The 19,864-nt window shown below is 37.6% G+C and overlaps 1 protein-coding gene across 1 annotated transcript; it reads left to right on the plus strand.

The window, feature by feature from the left end:
• The first annotated feature begins 948 nt into the window (after nt 1–948).
• On the plus strand, nt 949–10,390 carry LOC139713266 (cyclin-dependent kinase 20-like). The gene is made up of 10 exons (XM_071625011.1): nt 949–1,075; nt 2,044–2,117; nt 2,969–3,008; nt 4,313–4,501; nt 5,177–5,298; nt 5,692–5,754; nt 6,550–6,673; nt 7,732–7,824; nt 8,235–8,297; nt 10,217–10,390. Exons 1-10 carry the CDS (start codon nt 1,001–1,003, stop codon nt 10,388–10,390), a joined length of 1,017 nt encoding a protein of 338 aa, XP_071481112.1. The 5' UTR covers nt 949–1,000.
• The last annotated feature ends 9,474 nt before the right edge of the window (nt 10,391–19,864 follow it).

Here is a 19,864-nt window from a genome sequence, read left to right on the forward strand (position 1 = left end):
TTTATTTCATTTCCACCACCACCAGAAAAAAAAAAAAAAGAAATACAATGAAACACTCGTATACACAGATAGGACTATAGAATGCAGTCCCCTCATACAGAAAAACAAATATAACTGCAAAAAAAAAAAAATACAAAAATTGACGCAGTATACTGTATCACAAGGGGCATCCGGCAGTCTAGAGACCAAGAGAACCCTTTGTATTGCATGGACCATGGTCGTGTTGGTCGGCTTGAAAGTATTACCTCGTTGAGAATAAAGTAATTTTTTTTTTTTCATTTTCTTTACCACTCATAATAAGAGATTGCTAGCGACTTAAATTTTTGAGTTGTTTCCTTCTCTCATCTCCGACCCCCTCATCTTTTTGCTGAAAGGCAATATGTGTTTGAGCGCTTGTTGTATACGTGTTCACGTGTCCACCACTACTGAGCTTGCCCGGCCGGACGCGATGCTTGTTTTTGCCCGGACAAAGATGGCGCGCGGCCTCTTCATCTCGGCACACGAGCACTGCGTACGCGCCACACGCAGTCCGCGCTCTAGTATATTATTACTATACATCTCTATGTCAGCAGCCCAGCACACAGATTGGCATGGCAGGAATGGAGGTGCGTGATTTTATACATGATGCGACAACCCGCCGACGACTTGCGAGTAGACTAATCAGCTGCTAGGTGAGCATCAACAAACGGAGAAGATTGAACAGGTATGTTATGATAATACTGCATACTTTCACCAGTTTCTTTTATCCCTTTTCCTTGATACGGTCATACCACTCGAGTATATTACTTGTTTTCTTCCGGCATTTCCAGTATTTCTGTGGAATATAGCGTGTTTGCATTCCTCAAAAGCGAGATGAGTAGTGCGAGCGAACAACAGTGAAATTTGTATCGGTCCCAACTGTTTGAATTCGTGTTGTGTCAAAACACCCGCAGGACGTAGTCTGTCTGGTGTACTGTGGACGGCATCATCATCTTGACACCAGTGCACCTGAACCAGTACCATGAACCAATACTCGATACTTGCAAGAATCGGAGAAGGGGCCCATGGCATTGTCTTCAAAGCAAAGCACATAGAGGTAAGAAAGGAAAGAGTTCCTTATGTCCCCCCCCCCCCCACTTACCACAGCAGCGACCCCATACGGACAAATACGTATACAGCGCCCCGCGACGGGGTTACCCCCCACTAGTTTGCGCAACCAGTATGCTGATACACCTCATGGTGGACTGTAATACTATAGTCTATACTAGAAATCAGAAGAAGAAGAAGAAGAAGAAGAAGAAAAATGGATTGCTATTTTTTTTAAACTTATAATGGACTAAATAAAGGTTATGCCATTTATGGGAGAACTTCCGATAATCTTTATTTAGTTTATTAATATTAGTAAGGGGGAATGGTGGTTTGTTTATTTTGTGCAAGTTGATGGGGGGGGGGGGGCATAATAAGGAACTCTTTCCATAAGAAAACTAGTCGTTTTTAATCCAGCCATTGATATTCATGCACACACATGTTTGCTAGAAAACCCCTAATAAACAAAGCAAAAAGGAGATTTCTTCTACAAATGTTGAGTGCAAACTTGATACTTGTGTCTTGTTATCAAGTGTTGTCAATTTCCTTGTCGTGCTCCTTTCCTCTTGGACTTTCTCTCTTTAATCTCACTTTCCCTCTGCCACTGCTCATTTCTCTCTCTTTCTCTCTTTCTTTCTAAAGCTATAGTGCTGTATTTTTTTTTTGTAAAGATTTATGCTTCTTTTCATACCTTTTTGGCTGTCTGCTTTCATAATAATCTCTTTTTATGTTCTATGTCATATTTCAACATCACATTTCCACATTCCGAAGTGAAAGTTGTGTAGCTATAGTGTATGATTACTGCATATCTGAGTGAAGAACAAAAGCAAAGAACTAAGAAGTAATGGAATTGTCATATCTATTGAAAGCATGTAATAATGGTACACTGATGATCTTCAGTTGCATTTCTGTGGATAGGTGATTAGTCAGTTTCATTTTGTATATTTGTCAATTTACCTATTGCATACCTTGTCACAGACTGGTGAAATTGTAGCCCTGAAGAAAGTGCCACTCAGGAAACTGGATGATGGCATTCCAAATACTGCACTGAGGTGAGTATTTGCTCCCATCCCTATTTACATGTGAGATGTTTAGCTTTCTCTTTTCAGGTATACAGTGGCAGATCCAGGAGGGGGTGCACTGCGCGCCCCCTTTATATTTTGGTTAAAAAACACAAAAGAAAAATGATGGGGTGCATGCACCCCCGCACATTTTTTAAAGGTGCCCCCTCTTTACGGAAGTCCTGGATTCACCCCCGAGTATATATAGATATAAAAATGTGTCATCTGAGGACATCAACGAGCAATACACACATACCATCACCTCCCCCCCCCCCCCCAAAAAAAAAAAAGAAGAAATAAAAAATAAATAAATAAATAAATAAATGAAAATAATGTCACTCAGTCAAATGGAAATTTCAGTTCGGTAATGATGAGTCATCAATGTATGGGTTTGTAAAACTTTTTCAAATATCTCTCTGGCAAAAAGAATTAGATTTATTAGATTTCAACTCTCCTTGACCATCAACTAAATTGTGACATCTCCTTTGAATTATGTAGATCTATTGATATCAGATTAAAGCGTTCATCTAATGATGGAATTTTAAAGTAAATGAGCAATTCTCAGTTTGGTAATATGCATTTGGATTTTGTTTTTCTCCTTCATAGAGCTCTTAATTACTCACTGTTGCATCTTGTATAGGGCTGTACCTTTTTTGATAAATCTTAATTTGTTTTGCCTTTCATCATTACTGCTAACAGGTGATTTTTGTATTTCTCAGGTGTATCCACTTCATGTATGTGAGGTGTGCATTTGATGTGCATTTGTGTAAGGAGCATCTCAATCACATTTTGCTAAGCATTTTCTCTTACATCTAGTTTTCATGTTATCTTTTATGTTTCAGGGAAATCAAAGCACTGCAAGAAATTGAAGAAAACCAGTATGTAAGTGATAATACTTCATATGATATATATTGTTCAGTGACTTAAAGTACAAGATCGGACAATGATTACTCTTTTCTTCCTTTCCCTTAAAAATGACACTCAAGTTTATGGATTATCTCCTGACCCATGTTGTGAAAATGATAAGGATTATTACAATTTTATGATAAGGATTATTATATCAAGTATATGAACTATTATCACCTATACGAGGTAGTTTTGCGAGGCAATTACAGTTGGTATTTTGCAGGGTCGGGAGTTCAGCAGGCGACATTAGAGCATATCACGAGCATCCGGGGGTTTTACATAATACAGTGGACTCCTGTTATAACGAAATCCTCGGGACCGGCAGTTTTCTTTCGTTAGATCGGAATGTTGTTGTAACTGAACAAATAAACAATAGAAATACATATAGTGGATGACATTGCAGCTCAAATTTTTACTTCGTTATAACCAGAATTTTCTTATAACCGTGGTCGTTATAATAGGAGTGCACTGTAAAACAACGAGGTGGGAAGAGAAAGAGTGGAATCTCTCTCCCCACCTCCCTGCTTTAAACGTAAACATTCCGATCGACCACAAAAAGAAAACATTCCAGGACGTCCAGGGTGTCAGTTACACGCACCGCAGAAGAACGCTGATAAATCAACACATACAAGGTCGACCACTTACAGCAGCACTAATAGGCGTCAAACAATGACTAGTCCATTTGTGCTCAGTAATTGCACAGTGACCATTAGTTTTACAACTCTCCAACTTTAAACAGAGAAGTAAAAATAAAGTGTAAGAGCGTTCAGATGTTTGAAGTTTGCCTGTTACAACTACATTACATGTATCTTTGAAGTTGGTGTTGAATGATATACATTGATGAACAATTTTGCAATTATTCAACATGTTGATGGTCTACAGGTAGTCAAGTGTGGCTTGATCTGTATCATAGTGTAAAGCCGTATTCACATATTTTTTAAATTTACCTAGGGGATAGGTAATAATTATGATATTGACTGGCCTTTCTTTCGGGAGGTACCAGATAAATATTGCCCGCACTGAAAACATATTGCCCTCGTCTTCGACTCGGGCAATATGCTTTCAGTTCGGGCAATATTTTCTGGTACCTCCCTCAGGGCCAGTCAATATTATATAATTATTATCACATTATGTATTCTACAGTATGTTGTTTCAAGTTATCTGATGTATCATTACTAATGAAATGTGTTAACCAAACTATGAGGTGGTGAACAGTTAACTCTGTGTTCTTGGACACAATAAATGTCTGAACTTTGTGCATAAAATGATTGATTGGACAGGTTGTGAAGCTGAAGGATGTCTTCCCCCATGGCACGGGCTTCGTGCTCGTCTTCGAGTTCATGCTCTCGGACCTGTCAGAGGTGATACGGAATTCAGACCAGCCACTGACCGAGGCACAGGTCAAGAGTTACATGCTGATGCTGTTGAAGGGCATTGCACATTGCCATGAGAACTCCATAATGCACAGGGTAATGTTCTCCTTCCTCTTCCATCACAGTCACAAACCTAGGCTGATGCTTTTAAGTAAAAGCATTAACCATGAACATCATAATCTCCACAGTCAAAAGAAGGGGTACAGGGAAAAGACAAATATGAAAAGATGTCGCTGAAAGAATTTGGTCTGCAGTTACTACATAGGGGCGCAGCTTTATGACTGACCATAGATATCCAAACTGGCTCTTCAACTAAGTTTCATGATCCTAAGCTGCCTTATTCTGGGAGAGTCATAAGATATGTGCTACTTTATGAGAGTCTTTGATCAAGGCAATAGATCTAGACTTGATACCATGAGATCCTAAGTTAGTTTCTACACCTGATGAGGTTTCATGTCCTTCATCCTGACACTCTTTTCAAAATAATCCACCTATTGTTGCTGGACACCTAACAATGTAAGGGAGTAAACTTGGATGGCTTCTCATCAAGAGGTAAAAGGTGTTTTTAGCTGCTACAAGCTTGCAAAGCCAAGAAATGCTCCTGCTGGTTAAGTACATGTAGGTACCTGGCTGAGTAGGTACATGACTATGTTTTCCTCTTGTTTTCTGTCATGGCTCGCAATCAATCAAATATGCAGGACTTAAAGGGGTCATGTCTGAGATTTTATTCTCTGTTTAAACTTTTCATTTCTCTTTGAAATCTGCTATCAGGACCTCAAACCAGCCAACTTACTGATCAGTGAGACAGGTCACCTTAAGATTGCTGACTTTGGCCTGGCGAGGGTATTCAGCAATGACGAGGGGAGGCAGTACAGTCATCAGGTGGCTACAAGGTGAGACCAAACTTTATATGAATCAGTCTTTCACCAGGAAGGTTATTCAGAGCTCATAAGTAAAACAATGTTGTATCTATAACTGGCAAGCAAGTTTTTTGTGTGTATCCTGGAATGATTCAGGATACACACAAAAAACAACAACAACTGATACAACTGATACAACTAAAACAACTGATATGACTGATATAAAAACAAAACATGTTAAAAAAGAGAGAGGGAAAATTATTTACACGTTAATGATAGTAATCATGCAAAATTTCTAAGGCTTTGATAAGGTTGTGAGTCTCTAAGATATGAAATGATTTTAGAAGCTAATGAAATTGACATCAAAATGCAAAACATCATGCTTCATTGGTGTTTAATACGCACATTGTCTTATCCTATTGTCAGGTGGTATCGTGCCCCAGAACTGCTGTATGGAGCCAGAAAGTATGATGAAGGTGCAGATTTGTGGTGAGTACAGAAATAGAGGAGTACATTGTGGAAACTGCTGTGTTATCCCACGTACTGAATTAATGGAGCACTGCCTTGTCTTGTCTTGTCTTGCCTGTCAAGTTTCGTCTCCTTTTTTTTCCCCTTATGTCCGAGGGGGACAATTATTATAAACGAGAAGTGGTAGTTCTTACATGGCAATTCATGGTTCTACACTGTGTTTCTATGCTTCTTTGATCATTTCACACTAAAATGTCTCTCCGACAATTGATGTAGTCATCCTATGATTTTGCCTGTCCTATGAATTTGCCTGTCCGTGTAGCTGGAGTTCATGTCTTTTATGGAGCTTCTCCTTTAATCCATTTATCTTTAGAAAAGTATCAACTATACACATTCTTTCTGTGGTTACCATATCTCATTTTTGTTTGTTTGTTTTTGTTTTAATATTTTCTCATGTAATGAAGATAGATGTATATATCACACTGTGAATTTTCCCTTGTCTGCTATTGAGTGTGCTCTGTCTTCATTTTCCGTGCAATCTCACCAACTTTTCTTGAGAAATTCTCCCTCTACCATTTGGCAATGTTTGCTGTCCATCTTGTCAGATACAGGGTAACTTGGTTATAATGAGGACTTAAAAACCATGACAGCTACCTTGGTATATCAGAAATCTCACTTTATCAGGATACAGAGGCAAAGTGATATAAAGAGCTAGAACCTGCCAGATCACCTTGTTATGAGAGGGTTTTGCATAACTACTTCATCATGATGAGGTTCCACAGTATTATGGAAGTCTGTCCATGTCTAATTCTGCAGGGCCGTCGGCTGCATCTTTGGAGAGCTCCTCAATAACTCTCCCATATTTCCGGGTGAGAATGACATTGAGCAGCTCTGCTGTGTGCTGAGAGTGTTGGGAACGCCCACTGAGAAGACATGGCCGGTATGTTCACATGTTCTTTTCCTATCTCCAGAGACTCCAACCCCAAGCACCTTCTGATCTGGAGTTTCTCCCGCCCGAAACCCCTAGCAAACGGGAGACTCCAAGTTGATGTGTGCGAAGCATGAAGTTCCAAGGGTTCTAGATGTTCTCTGGTGCTATCTAAGGCTTATTTTTTCAACATACGATAGCAATAAGTAAGAAATCCTTTCCACCGGGAGACACAGAGCCAGAGCGGGAGAAATCAAATCTCAAACGGGAGAACGGGAGATTTTGCAAAAATGGGCTTTCGGCGGGAGATCTCCCGTTGAAAACGGGAGAGTTGGAGTATGACTGTATGTTAGCATTATAAGCCAGTGTTGCTGCCCTTTATATCCAGTTTGTTACTAAAAAGGAGAAAAAACAATGCAGGGAAGTCAGGTGAGGGATTGAAAGATATTTCTTGTTGTGTAATCCTAACAGTGTTTATGTACAAAGGACCAGAGGGTATTGATACGTACCATTATCTGTATGAGGTATTAAAAGAGTGATGTTTACTGTATAATATTTGAAATTAAATTTGTATGTTAAGTCTGTAAATTGCATGTATTTATTAATGTTCCTAGTATAAGGAAAACCTGTAGTTTCACATGCCTTTGGGCAGTAGTAAATGTCTTTACTTTTGTGTGCTGCCCTGACCCACATTTTGTCACCTTCTATTCCTTTTTCATTTTGTGTTTCGAATGGCAAAATTTACGTGCTGGTTCAAGCAAGTAAAGTTTTGGTCTTGAAAGGGGGGGGGGGGGGGGACACACTTTGCAAATGTGATCCAGTTCTGTGTAAAATTTGTTAATATTATAAAGTCATCATTATCCAAAAAAGTGAAGCTCATGTGATTTCTAACAAGTCAGAACATAATCCATTAAGAAATCACACCTCTTGAAACCCAAGATTCAAGATAATAAAAAAAGTTGGAAGTCGTAAAAGGCACGTCATTGTAACATGATAACATGATAAATTGTAACATGTAAAGTCAGTGTCAATGCACTCAATCATTTTCCTTTAATTCTGTTACTTTCCAGGGTATGAAAGATCTGCCTGACTATAATAAGATCACATTTCCTGAGAACCCTCCCATTCCTCTAGAGCAAATTGTACCTGATGCATCACCAGAGGTAAGACAGTCAGTTTTATGCATCTATCTGCACTTGTAGGTCCTTCTTTATTCCTCACTCAGATGATCTGTGTATTGAAGGTGCATCCCTTGGTCCCATCCATGTGGGCTGATGGAGGGTCAATTACTATAATTCCCTGTATACATGTATTATTCAAACTCTCCCTTGCTCCACAGAGATTCATTCACAGTTCAAAAGCTTAAACTAACAATTGTTAGAGCAGTTGACTTTTCTTTTTTCACCCCTTCTTTTTGAATTAGTAATAAATGCACAATTTTAAAAGTCACTTTTTTCTCTACCTGAATCAGACAAACATATGTGTTCAGTCCAAGTTATTGACACATGTTGTGACTATATAATCTCAATTTTTCTTGAAGAATAACATTCACTGATATTTCATTATCATGCAGGCTCTGGATTTGCTGAAGAAGTTCTTGGTGTACCCATCAAAGCAGAGAATATCAGCAAGTGAGGTGAGATATGACGTCTCAAAGTTTGACCAGCACTTCTCTGTGTATAACAAAATTTAACCCATTGAAGACTAGTCCGAGTATACTCAGGCAACTCAGGCAAGTGTCTATGGGATATGCATGTTGTAGCAGAATCAGGCCATCCTCAATGGGTTAATTTGGGGGTATGTGCATTTTTACTTGGATGAAGCAAGCAAAGTTAGTTCATACAGTGTACCACATCTTTTATGAATTGGGATTTATACGCCAATTCATGTTTGGTTGAATTTGCAGTCATGAATGGCATTGTTAGAATGAGAAAGAAACATTGACTTTTTAAGAGAAAAACAAAATTAATGGTTGCCCAACTTGGAGACAATTCATAATCTACTTGTGTTATGGGAGGCAATATTTCTGTGAGTTGTTAAATTCCGTGAAATACCAGTCAACAAGCAGAATTTGCAGAAAATAACACTTGCACAATTTTTTTACAGCACTCGGCCTGCAGATTTTGTGGTGAATAAAAATCTTGCACCATTTTTTGCAGTACTCGCTGCTCTTGAACATCAGCTTAACACAGTTTTCTGATATGTACTGGTATTCAGATGATACGCAACAATTAGCAAAAATTGTTAGTGCAAAAAGTTTGAGGTAATTACTAGTAACATTTTTCCTGATTAGTTTCTTCTCACACATTGTTTGATCTCCATGTATGATTTATTGATAAGTTGGTGGGAGTCAAATGACCCCCTGAAATTGACATTAAAGGCATAATTTACCATTTGCAGATGAAACAAAAAGCCAGCATCAGTGCTTTAAAATAGTTCTTAAATGTGAGTTAGGGATGGAAACAACCACTGTAAAGATTTGAATCCGTATAATCGATATTAAGAGTTGTTAAATACACAAAATGTGAACAATAGATATGATAAAAATGTTTCCAGACTAAACCGTCTACAGTTACGGTTTATTGAGAAAAACACTGATATCTCCCTATATTTTAGGCTTTATTGAGAAAATTTCATATGGTAGGATGTTTCGTGATAAAACGGACCTACACATAATGCATCAAATGTGATATCTTGAACATTCTTGAAATCACTGCTCCTAAAGGTAAACTGGACCTTTAAATGATTGTAACATATTCTTGATTTCTTTCATTATCATGAAAGCTCACAAATTGCAGATTGTTGCAGAGATTATTCTTGTGATGTTTCTGGTGACCATTACACCAAACTGACCCAACCTCTGTGGTGAAATTAACAGTTTAGCTATTAAAGGACAAGTTCACCTTCATAAACATAAGGATTGAGAGAATGTAGCAATATTAGTAGAACACATCATTGAAAGTTTGAGGAAAATCAGACAATCCGTTCAAAAGTTATGAATTTTTGAAGTTTTTGTGCAGTAACTGCTGGATGAGAAGACTACTGCAGTGTATGAATAACTTAGATGTCACATGCGTACAACAATATAAGGAAAATATAAAGAGAATTTCACAAAATGCCATCTTTTGAAAAAATTACACATTCCCCTGACTCGTTACCGACAAATGTTATGGGTAGTATTATTCCCCCTGCCTTTAGAAAGAGGCAAGTCAAGAGCTCTTTTATTATGCGAAAAAAGTGAAAATATGTTGAATTTTCTTTTACATTTTCTTTATACTGTTGTACGCATATGACTCACAAGCTGTAGTAGTCTCCTCATCCAGTGGTTCCAAAGCAAAAATTTTAAAAATTCATAACTTTTGCATCGATTGTCCAATTTTCCTCAAACTTTCACTGATGTGTTCTACTAATATTGTTGCATTCTCTCAATCCTTATGTTTATGAAGGTGAACTTGTCCTTTAAAGACATTATTGCTGATTCCTGAAAGTCATTTTGACAGAGGAATCAAAGGCACATCTCCTAATATCACTTCCTGTGTAATACTTTCTCTACAGGCTTTGCTGCACCCCTACTTCTTCACCGAGCCTCTCCCTGCCCACCACTTGGAGCTGCCCATCCCCCAGCGGAGCAAGCGAGGTCGACGATCGCAGCACGCCAAGGAGTACGACATTGACACCCCTTTGGAGCAGACTTTGATTGATCCACAGGAAATAGCTCCATTTGTGTGATGGCAGGACACAATGTGTGATGCACCTGGGGATTGCATCACTGTGTAGTAGCCTGGCAAGTAATGGCATATTGATGTTCAGTCACTAAAGAACAGTACAATGGAGCTCTGACTTCTTGGAGCAGAAAGTGAAGGCTTTTGCTTCAGGGGGCTCTCTATGATATGCTGTGACACCGTGCCTAGTTAGAAGGATATGGAACCTAAAGACAGTGCTTGCTGCCTGCGGAAGAAAGATAACATGATAATCTTACATCTTACATCCTTGTTCTGATTGGCGAGACTTCATCTCCACACTCTCAACAACAGTGAGGTCAAAGTTCAACTGGCAACGTCAGACCTTCTGTTTGTTTGTTATACAAATTCAGTAGTGTACAATGCATGTACGGATTTGCTGAAGAGTTCAAGTAATTTTGATTCAGTGTGTCTTAAAGTGGGCTTTTTACTAATTCATGTAATCTGCGTACTGTATGCCTACAGCCCATTTTGAAGTCTTGTATGCTGGGCCTTAGAATCCATGTTCTAGACAGTCACCACAAAGGACATCAAATGTGGGATGTTTCATGAGGTCGCCTCTGACCCAATGTGGAAATGAGACTCTTTCTGTCCTACGTCTTCTGGAGAGGTCAGGAAAATGGCAAAATGTGGATAGAATAGTGCATGTTGCTATAGTACGGAGAAAGCATTGGCAGCATTTGACACCACCTCTGCTGTTAGCCAATATCCAGTAGAATAGTGTTTTTTAATTTGTGCTTTCTCCTCCTATGACAGAACTGTTTTAGCTCTGATGTTCTGAATATTAGCACTGTCAAACTTGAGGTTCTTCCCAAGATCCTCAATTTAACAGAAGCGATGACTTAAGGCTATTCATTTTCTGTATGCATGCTTTGTCAATATCAGAATATTGACTACATACATGTACCATCAACAAAATGCTGCCCTCTAGCTGTGGACATTAACATGATATGTGGACAGTAGCAGCAGCATTGTTATTAAATCGGTTGTGACATTATAGAGACTTTCAGCATTAATCATTAATCTGTCTACAATCTTGCATACATCTGCATAGGCAAGCGCTCTGCTGAATCTACCAGTATGTTTTTATCACCTTGAATATATTTAAAAAATTTGTAGATATGTACAAAGTCAAGCTAAACTTTGCATGTTACAGGATTTGCCCAAAGATGGAATTAGTGAAAAGGGCTGCACACTAACCTATTTTTTCTACTGGTCGGAGTCCTGACAGACAGGTAGGACCAGTAGGTACCCAGTTTTTCCATGTTTTACTGGTCCGTTCCTGAAAAATTTACTGGTCCGACAGTGATTTTTGCTGGTCAGGAACTGTCAGACAAGTACCAGTGTGCAGCGTTGTACTACTAGGACATTTGATTGTCAGTGTTAATCTGATCAATGGGATGTCGCATTGGTCATAGTCAACTAGCCCCTCTCAGTCATGTGACCTTGACCTAATGAACATTTCACTGCTGATTTTAATTGAAATGTCACTCATGTCATGTGTTCTTGGCCCATTGAAGACTAGTCCCAAGTATACTCGTTCAGGTGTTAATGGGAAATGTGTGTTATAGCAAAATCAGTCCATCCTCAACGGGTTAAAAGGGCAAATTTTGTGCTTGTACCTGAAAGTATAAGTTGAAGTGCACCATGCCTGGTATTGGTTATCTATGAGTGTAAATATCTTGAAAATCATGTTATTTTAGTCATTTTGAGTATGAATAAATCAAGAAGGGAAACAAGCCTCATGGTTGCTCTGCCACGAAATACTGTCTTGTTTGACCCAGAGAATGTCATATGTGGTGATTTTCTGTGAGTCTTAGTACCATTTTTCCTTATCTTCAAATTTGATAAGACTTTCATGAATCTGTTTACTGAGTACTCAAATACTTCAGCTGTCATTCTAAATGACTTCCTCTATTAAAGTACTAAGTACAAAGTTGGGCTCGGGAGTGCTCTTAAGCACTTTAACGTATGCCCCTATGAGTTTGTTCATAGAGAATCAGCGCTCGTCCAGACCACATGCGAAGTGGCTGAGATGGGCATAAATGTCATGATGACCTTCGACTGGGCGGGAAGTTCTAACCTGTAAACTGTATGCACAGCACACAGCAGATACAACTTCTTGTTTGCTGTCGTTTTGTTAGTCTTTATTTTGTTATTTGTCACTAAGCAGAATATGCCAAGGATTGTCAAAATGCTAGTACAAGTATTGCTGTGCAATGATAGTCTGGCTTTCCTCCATCAGATGTGAACCTTAGTGGTTTAATTCTTTGACAATATCATAAATATGTGTTGCATCGTTTGTATCTCTTATTGCCTCATTTTGGAGGCTTATGGTGATATACATGTATATAAATATATATATATATATATATATATATATATATATATATATATATATATATATATACACATATATATATACACATATATATATATATATATATATATGGGCCATGACGCGAGAAAAGGGCTCTTAGCACCGCTGCGCGCAAACGCCAGAAAACTGCGCGGAAGTTTGACAAAGCAATACGCGCAAAAAAAGATCAACTGGCTATAACTACGCGCACACGCATAGATGTATCAAAAAGTGACAGGATTTGGGCAAAACATGCTTTTTTTTAATGTCTTAATGGGGTCATTTAGGATTGGAATTTCAATGAAAGGTTTGCATATCGAAATGCGTCAGAGTTTCTTCTACAATGTGAACGTAAAACCTCATTTTCGTTATTTAATTCCCTAAGGGCCCTCTTCTCGCGTCACGGCCCATATGTATATTCTGCTGTTGATGCTGTTGAGATGTAAAGGGTACCTTACAACTGGAGTTGCCGCGCTCCAGAATATCTTTCACAGAAACTGTAATTGTTCACCATATTATTTTCATTTCTCTCTAAAACAGCATGGCTCAAGCCATGTTTAGGTTTGATTGAAGATCAGGATCAAAACCATCTGTCACTATGAAACATGATTTAATATTTCTAAAGTAAGTAATTTTTGAAGTCTCTGTTGCACATGATTATGTATGCACACTAATTTTCAAATTTTGTTGTATATGTTTTGCGAACACACACACACACAAACACAACTCTACAAAATGTCTATCCTTTGCTCTGCTGCATGATCCAGAAGTAATGGAAGCTTGTGTGATTTATTCTTAATATAAAATTTAAGCATTTAATAAATATCATTTCACTGTAAATGATATAGAGAAAAAAATGTAATTGCTGGCTACTGAAAGCATGGTGTTATCTGATATTATGAAAGTACAAAGCCATTACTTCAGTACCACACACCTGCTAGTGTGCAATCTCCAAATGTTTACAAAATAAATATAATGATGTGTATTTTACTGTGTACTCATCAAGCAGCTGGGTTGAATTGCCGTTCATCCATATGGAGTCATTTCACCTATTACAGGTGCCATTTCACTAGATTTGGACTCTGTGTGTAAGCTGAAACACACCATAGATTTATTGGTATACGGTGAAAGTACAATTGTAAATTTCCCCATCTCCCACTCACAGTTGCGCGTACTATGATTTTTTTTTTTTTATTGAAAGAGAATATAATGTGCCATGGATATGGTGCCCAATTACAATGTAAGCGGCACTATCTTGGTCAGTTTAACCTTTGGTAATCAAATACTTACGGTCAATGTTTTTGTTTGTTGCTTATTTGTGTGTGTGTGTGTGTGTGTGTGTGTGTGTGTATGTGTGTGTGTACACATTCTCAGGTGACAAATATATTAGCATGCTCACATTGCAAAAAGTATCTCATACCCATTTCCTCAATAGTGATTTCTTTTGGATCAAATTGTCATTACAGTGTATTAGACAAGCCTCAAGTCCTATTAAAACACCATATAGCGACCACTATGACCTTCCCAGTTGCTTCATGCAAACTCTCTCTCAATTAGTCACAACACAAAATACAAAGTAAAATGAAATGAGAGTGTGGCAAGAAGGTCTCTAACACCTGGATGTGCAATGACATGCCTACACAATACACACAACCTTTCGACCAATCTGGATGTTGTAATTAAATCATTATTTGCATTGTTGTATAACAAATATTTGAATAGAATACAACGTGTAGTACTACTTATCTCCGACTTTACATGATAAATCATTGTGCGTGGGAGACAACAGGAATCTATTCACTGCAAGCCTTACAAGTTCAACCATTACTCTGTGATATATGACTGCTTTGTTTGATCTACAAGCAGTAGAATGCTAGACAATATTAATCATCCATTAAAGGGAACAGCATGTACATGTGAGTTATTGGCTGGATGATGAATGAAGTTTGGCATGCTGAATTTGATCTACGTGTATATGCAGAATGTAGAGCTGATTTATACCCACAGTGTATGTGTATAGTACAGTCTCACCTGCCTGTAGTTTCATTTGCATTTTTACTTTTGGAATAGCTGCCTAATGCATGTTCTTCTAGATATGTGATTATCAGATTTTGCTTGTTGAAAGATGGATGTGAGGATGTGTAAAATCATAATACACCAAGATTTCATAGTATCTTGCACAGCTATACATATACCTCTATGTGCTTAATAAATTACAAGTACAACAATTTGTAGACAAGCAGAAACACAAACAGAGACAATTTCACTACATGCTGCAGTTAAAGTTTGTTATGCATACTTTATTGCCTTGGAGTAGATAGCAATTATGATCACAATATTCAATAAATTTTTCGTAAATCTGTTATTTGTTCATATTTTTGGCCATTGGCCCAATTTTTACAGGTATGCATAAAGTAAATACCACAGTATGTTGTAGACTCTATGCTACTGATAATGCTACATCAAGCTGTAAAGTTGTGGTTGATATACCATAATACTTATCATCAAAACTGATGAACCCACTGCTTGATTCTCTGAAACAAAACAACAACAAAAAAATACAGTTACACTTTTTATATTCATGTACTATCAAATGATAAAGCACACTATTGATGAAGATATTTAAATAACGTTACACAATAAAGGTGTAATGCTTAATGCTCTTATTATCAAACAATTAATACTAGAGAAGAAAGTTCGATGTGACATATCTGACCTGCTGCTTCATTCATTGTACACAGAGATGCTACTACATTCATCCAATGCATGTGGCAGATTTTGAGATTAATAAAGAAATACAGCAAATAAGTTCTGTTAATGAAATAATCTGACATGTGTAAGCACAGTCAAAGGAAATCAAGAAATCACATGGATATATCCCAGCAGAATTAAATAATAAAACATTTACCTTTACAATAACCGTGACTTATTCATCTTTTATCTATGATTCCCGTCATCAGAACATAATTCACAGTAAATCACACTTGCACATGAAATCAATTTTGTGGCAGAGCATGTACATGGAAAAGTCAGTTTCAATATCTCTCCATCAGCTAATGAGCAGAAGGTTATGAGACTGAATTCCCAAAAGTTAATGTTCCATATGTTCTCAACTGACAAAGACAACAAAAACTGCAGCACACTGATAATTTTTTCCATGCTACAGCCACGGACTCTCTAAATTCCCACAATACAGCATATTATGCTTCAGAACAAACATGGGAGCACACCAAGGCATTTTAGTACTAAGAAATGTACATCAAACTACATGGCACACTATGGCACCTCAAAATCATCAGTTAATGCACTGAGCAACATCAAATGCTTGCCTCAACTTTGAATCTACAGTTGTGCAGAGACTCCAACCCCAAGCACCTTCTGATCTGGAGATTCTCCCGCCTGAAATCCCTAACAAACGGGAGACTCCAACTTGATGTGCGCGAAGAGCGAAGTTCCTTGCGGCCAGGGTCCAGGGCCCGCTTAAGGGCCCTGGATGCTCTAGGATTCTAGATGCTCTCTCATGCTATCTAAGGCTTATCTTTCAACATACGATGGCAATAAAGTAAAAAATCATTTCAAGCGGGAGACACAGAGCCAGGGCGGGAGAAATTAAATCCCAAGCGGGAGAACAGGAGATTTTGCAAAAATGGGCTTTCGGTGGGAGATCTCCCGTCGAAAGTGGGAGAGTTGGAGTCTCTGGTTGTGCTAAGACAAATGCAGATTGCTGAGCGGGCAATATCCATGCAAGCTCATATTACGTAAAGAGGGTAAAACTCCCGAGACAGTCCCTGCGATGATAGCTTTACTTGTCTGAAGTATTTTCTTGCGTACACATATCAAACTTTCAGTTCAGGCATAACACAGGGTTGTGGTTCTCCACACAGGTATTGCATTGTAGCCAACACAAAATTACATAACTTTTCCACAAATTCATGAGCAATAATATTACAATGTACTCACCAAACTTTGTGTCAAATTAGCATCACATATCCTTTCTTCTTTTTTATTTCACAAGCCATCAAGGCCCTCATATTCAGCCTTCCACAACTTAAAAGTTAAATGATAATAGCTAATATTTCTAAGAAGTGTAAAGTTCAGCCATCTAATGCAATACAATAGTTGCTTGCTTTTCTGTCTTGTCACTGAAGACACATAAGAAAATAAGAAATGCAATGTACTGAACACATATTCCCAAACTCAATATTACTGAAAAGAAGAGTTTACAAGTAAGCAAAAAAAAAAAAAAAAACCTTCTAGAGTATTTCACTTTTGAGCAAATACAGAGAGGCTGATAGTTTTCACTGAAGTGAAATCAGTCCAGTTACAATTATTTGTATTGAGATTTTAGGTGCAAGCGACTTAACCCTTAACCCTTCAGATCTCGGCCGCCAATCGCGCGATTGCCGCAAAATTTTGCCTGAAAATAGAGCTGGATGTCAACTACAAGACTGCATGGTCATACAATAGAAAAATGTTGATTTTATATTTTTTAATAAATTAATCATGCAAATTTATGCATGAAATCATATTTTCACCTATAACTCCATCAAAAAGACTGAAAGATTGCTAAATTTTTGTGTCAGAGTTCCTTAAGACACATCGAACAATTTTCTTGTAAAAAAATAGCGCAATCAAAATCAGTTTCTTTTGTTTTTTATTGTTTTGTTAATTTCTTATTTTATTGTTTTTTCGATCTTTTGTTTTCTATTATTTTTTGGCAAAATTTGTTGCAGTCACTTTTTCAAACTTATCTACATTAGAATTGATTAATTTCAATGGTTAAAAGTTGAAATAATCTAATTTCTATAAATTAAACAAAAAAACAATTTGCATTGGATTTGCACACGAAATCATGAATTTGAGCTGTTTTCGGGTTGACATGCATATGTAAAACATTGCGTAACTTCACAACGGTGTACCTGGACGTCACAAATTTGGTCTCAAAATATGCGCGAGGCTTCAATGAAAAAAGTCACGAAACAACGCGGCAAAATCTTTGCGCGTTGCGGAATCGTGGCACGAAATGTCGATGGGGGGGGGGGGGGGGGGGGGGGGGTCAATTTGACCCTCCTAGTTAAAATAGGGTTTAATAAATGAGAAAGGTTACACTCGTAACTATCAGTCATGATTCTGTACAACTCAGAGAATTACAGAAACATATACACTGTACGTACTTCTATCCAGACTGACTACAAAATCTTCCTCACTAGGAACCGAATTGTCGCATGTTTTAGGATACTGAAAGTTGACATTGTTATGATTAGCCAAGAAAAGGAGAATTGTAGTGGATACACGTCTACAAAGTAACATCTCTGTGAACTGATTTTATGATAGTTCCAACAGTTTTGCAACATTAAAAAAATGTATATCATGAACAAGACATATTAAGCACAAGCAGATTATAGTCAATCTTCAGGGGTGAAACACAATGTTAACAGCAACATGTAGACATTATTCTAGTATGCTAGACAATGCAAATATCCACAAAGCATTTTTACTTAATGCTGTTAGGGCGACAAAACCTTGTATCCCAAAAATGTCAAATATTGAGGGCGAAAAAACATGGCAGTCAAAGCAGCCTAACAAATGTTATCTCCTTTCCCTTGACATGCTACTTGTATCATGGTGTCTTCATTTTGGGGTATGACAAGACAAGATCAAGACTGATCAGCTTACAATTAATCCCCAAAACTGATTTTTCACTAAAATTTGAGATACAGGTTTGTACATGGTCTTGTCACCCCACAGACGATAAACTACATTCAAGGCTTCTGTAATTGCAGCAAACACAAGCTTGCCTTAATTGTATTAAAGGGTGCTTGACAACTTAAGTAACAGTCATTTAAATACAAACAATGCTAACAAAAGGTATTGAAATGATAATAAATTGCAACATAGGAATATATTCAAGGCACTGTACTGTCACCTCAAAGACAATGATCTTGGTGTACTAAATATACAAGAACTGATCATTTTTTAAAAACATAAATATTTGACTACAGTCACTGTTAATGATTGAATACACTCTCTATTTAACAGCTGATACAATCAAATTTCTACCAATAGCAAAATATCTCCTGGTATCAAAATTCTATAACGACAAACTAAATGTACTAATACATCTCTAGCGTCAGCTGAACCCCAGCCCATCTGCAACTTGTTTGGATTTGACTATCAATTGGTGTCTAAAATGATATGCACATCCGAACTGCACAGTCCAATACACTGTATGAGTAGCTTTTATACACCCACTTTACACTGTATGTGTGATTGTCTCAAGATGCTAAAAATTATTGTGCTACATGAAAAGCAACAGTCATAAAGTCTTCAGCGTCACTTCTCTCAAAGTGAGGTAAAAAGGTATGTAGGATATGCTCAATTTAAACATCTCCCTGTCATGCAGTTAATGATAACATGCATCAACACATACGTTATACACAAGTACTTGATGTACAATTAGTTGTAACAGCAGTCCATGAAACATTTTGCAGTATGAACATAAAGTAGAGAAAATATTACAATGTTTCTATAAATTTTATATAAGTTTGCACTGGAACTATTCATTGCATGATATACCACATCCTTATAAAATGTAAAAAGTGGCCTTGGAAATTGAATAAACATGCTGAAGGACTCAAAAAACCAGGAGCACTTTAAATTCCTTATTAAATACCAATATGCAAAATCTGATCTACACTCTGATCAGAACTACAGTGTAGACATTGGGGCAAAGCCACATGGTCACTGACATGTACTGCCTAATACAGAAACCATCTTGTTATGAAATCAAAGTTCTGCAAGTATCTCCTGTATATTGCAATATTGGTGGGATATTACATGTATTCATTGCCACCTGGAATAAGCCATTTGGGAGTTCCACTTTGCTCATGAGCAGAAAAAGGTAATCGTACCAACAGGCATGTTGGTTGTTAAATTCACTGGGATAAGAATCTGGGATGTAATGATTATTCAGAATGTAATCCTTATATATAAATGCTGCTTGCCAGCACATCCACCTGAGAGCAAAAGTGGTATTTGGCAATATCAACAGAAAGAGATTGATAATACATTCAATGCAAAATAATGAAATGGATGCGTTCCCAA

This window comes from Diadema antillarum, unplaced genomic scaffold (genome assembly GCF_040938485.1).
Source record: "Diadema antillarum isolate AM-2024a unplaced genomic scaffold, OU_Dant_1.0 seq00001937_RagTag, whole genome shotgun sequence".
Classification (NCBI taxonomy): Eukaryota; Metazoa; Echinodermata; class Echinoidea; order Diadematoida; family Diadematidae; genus Diadema; species Diadema antillarum.

Excerpts from the sequence above, each read along its gene's own strand:
- LOC139713266 (XM_071625011.1), top strand. The coding sequence starts at position 1,001 with ATGAACCAATACTCGATACTTGCAAGAATCGGAGAAGGGGCCCATGGC. Across the intron at positions 3,009-4,312 it reads AAATTGAAGAAAACCAGTAT|GTTGTGAAGCTGAAGGATGT; the intron begins GTAAGTGATAAT and ends TTGATTGGACAG. Across the intron at positions 8,298-10,216 it reads AGAGAATATCAGCAAGTGAG|GCTTTGCTGCACCCCTACTT; the intron begins GTGAGATATGAC and ends CTTTCTCTACAG.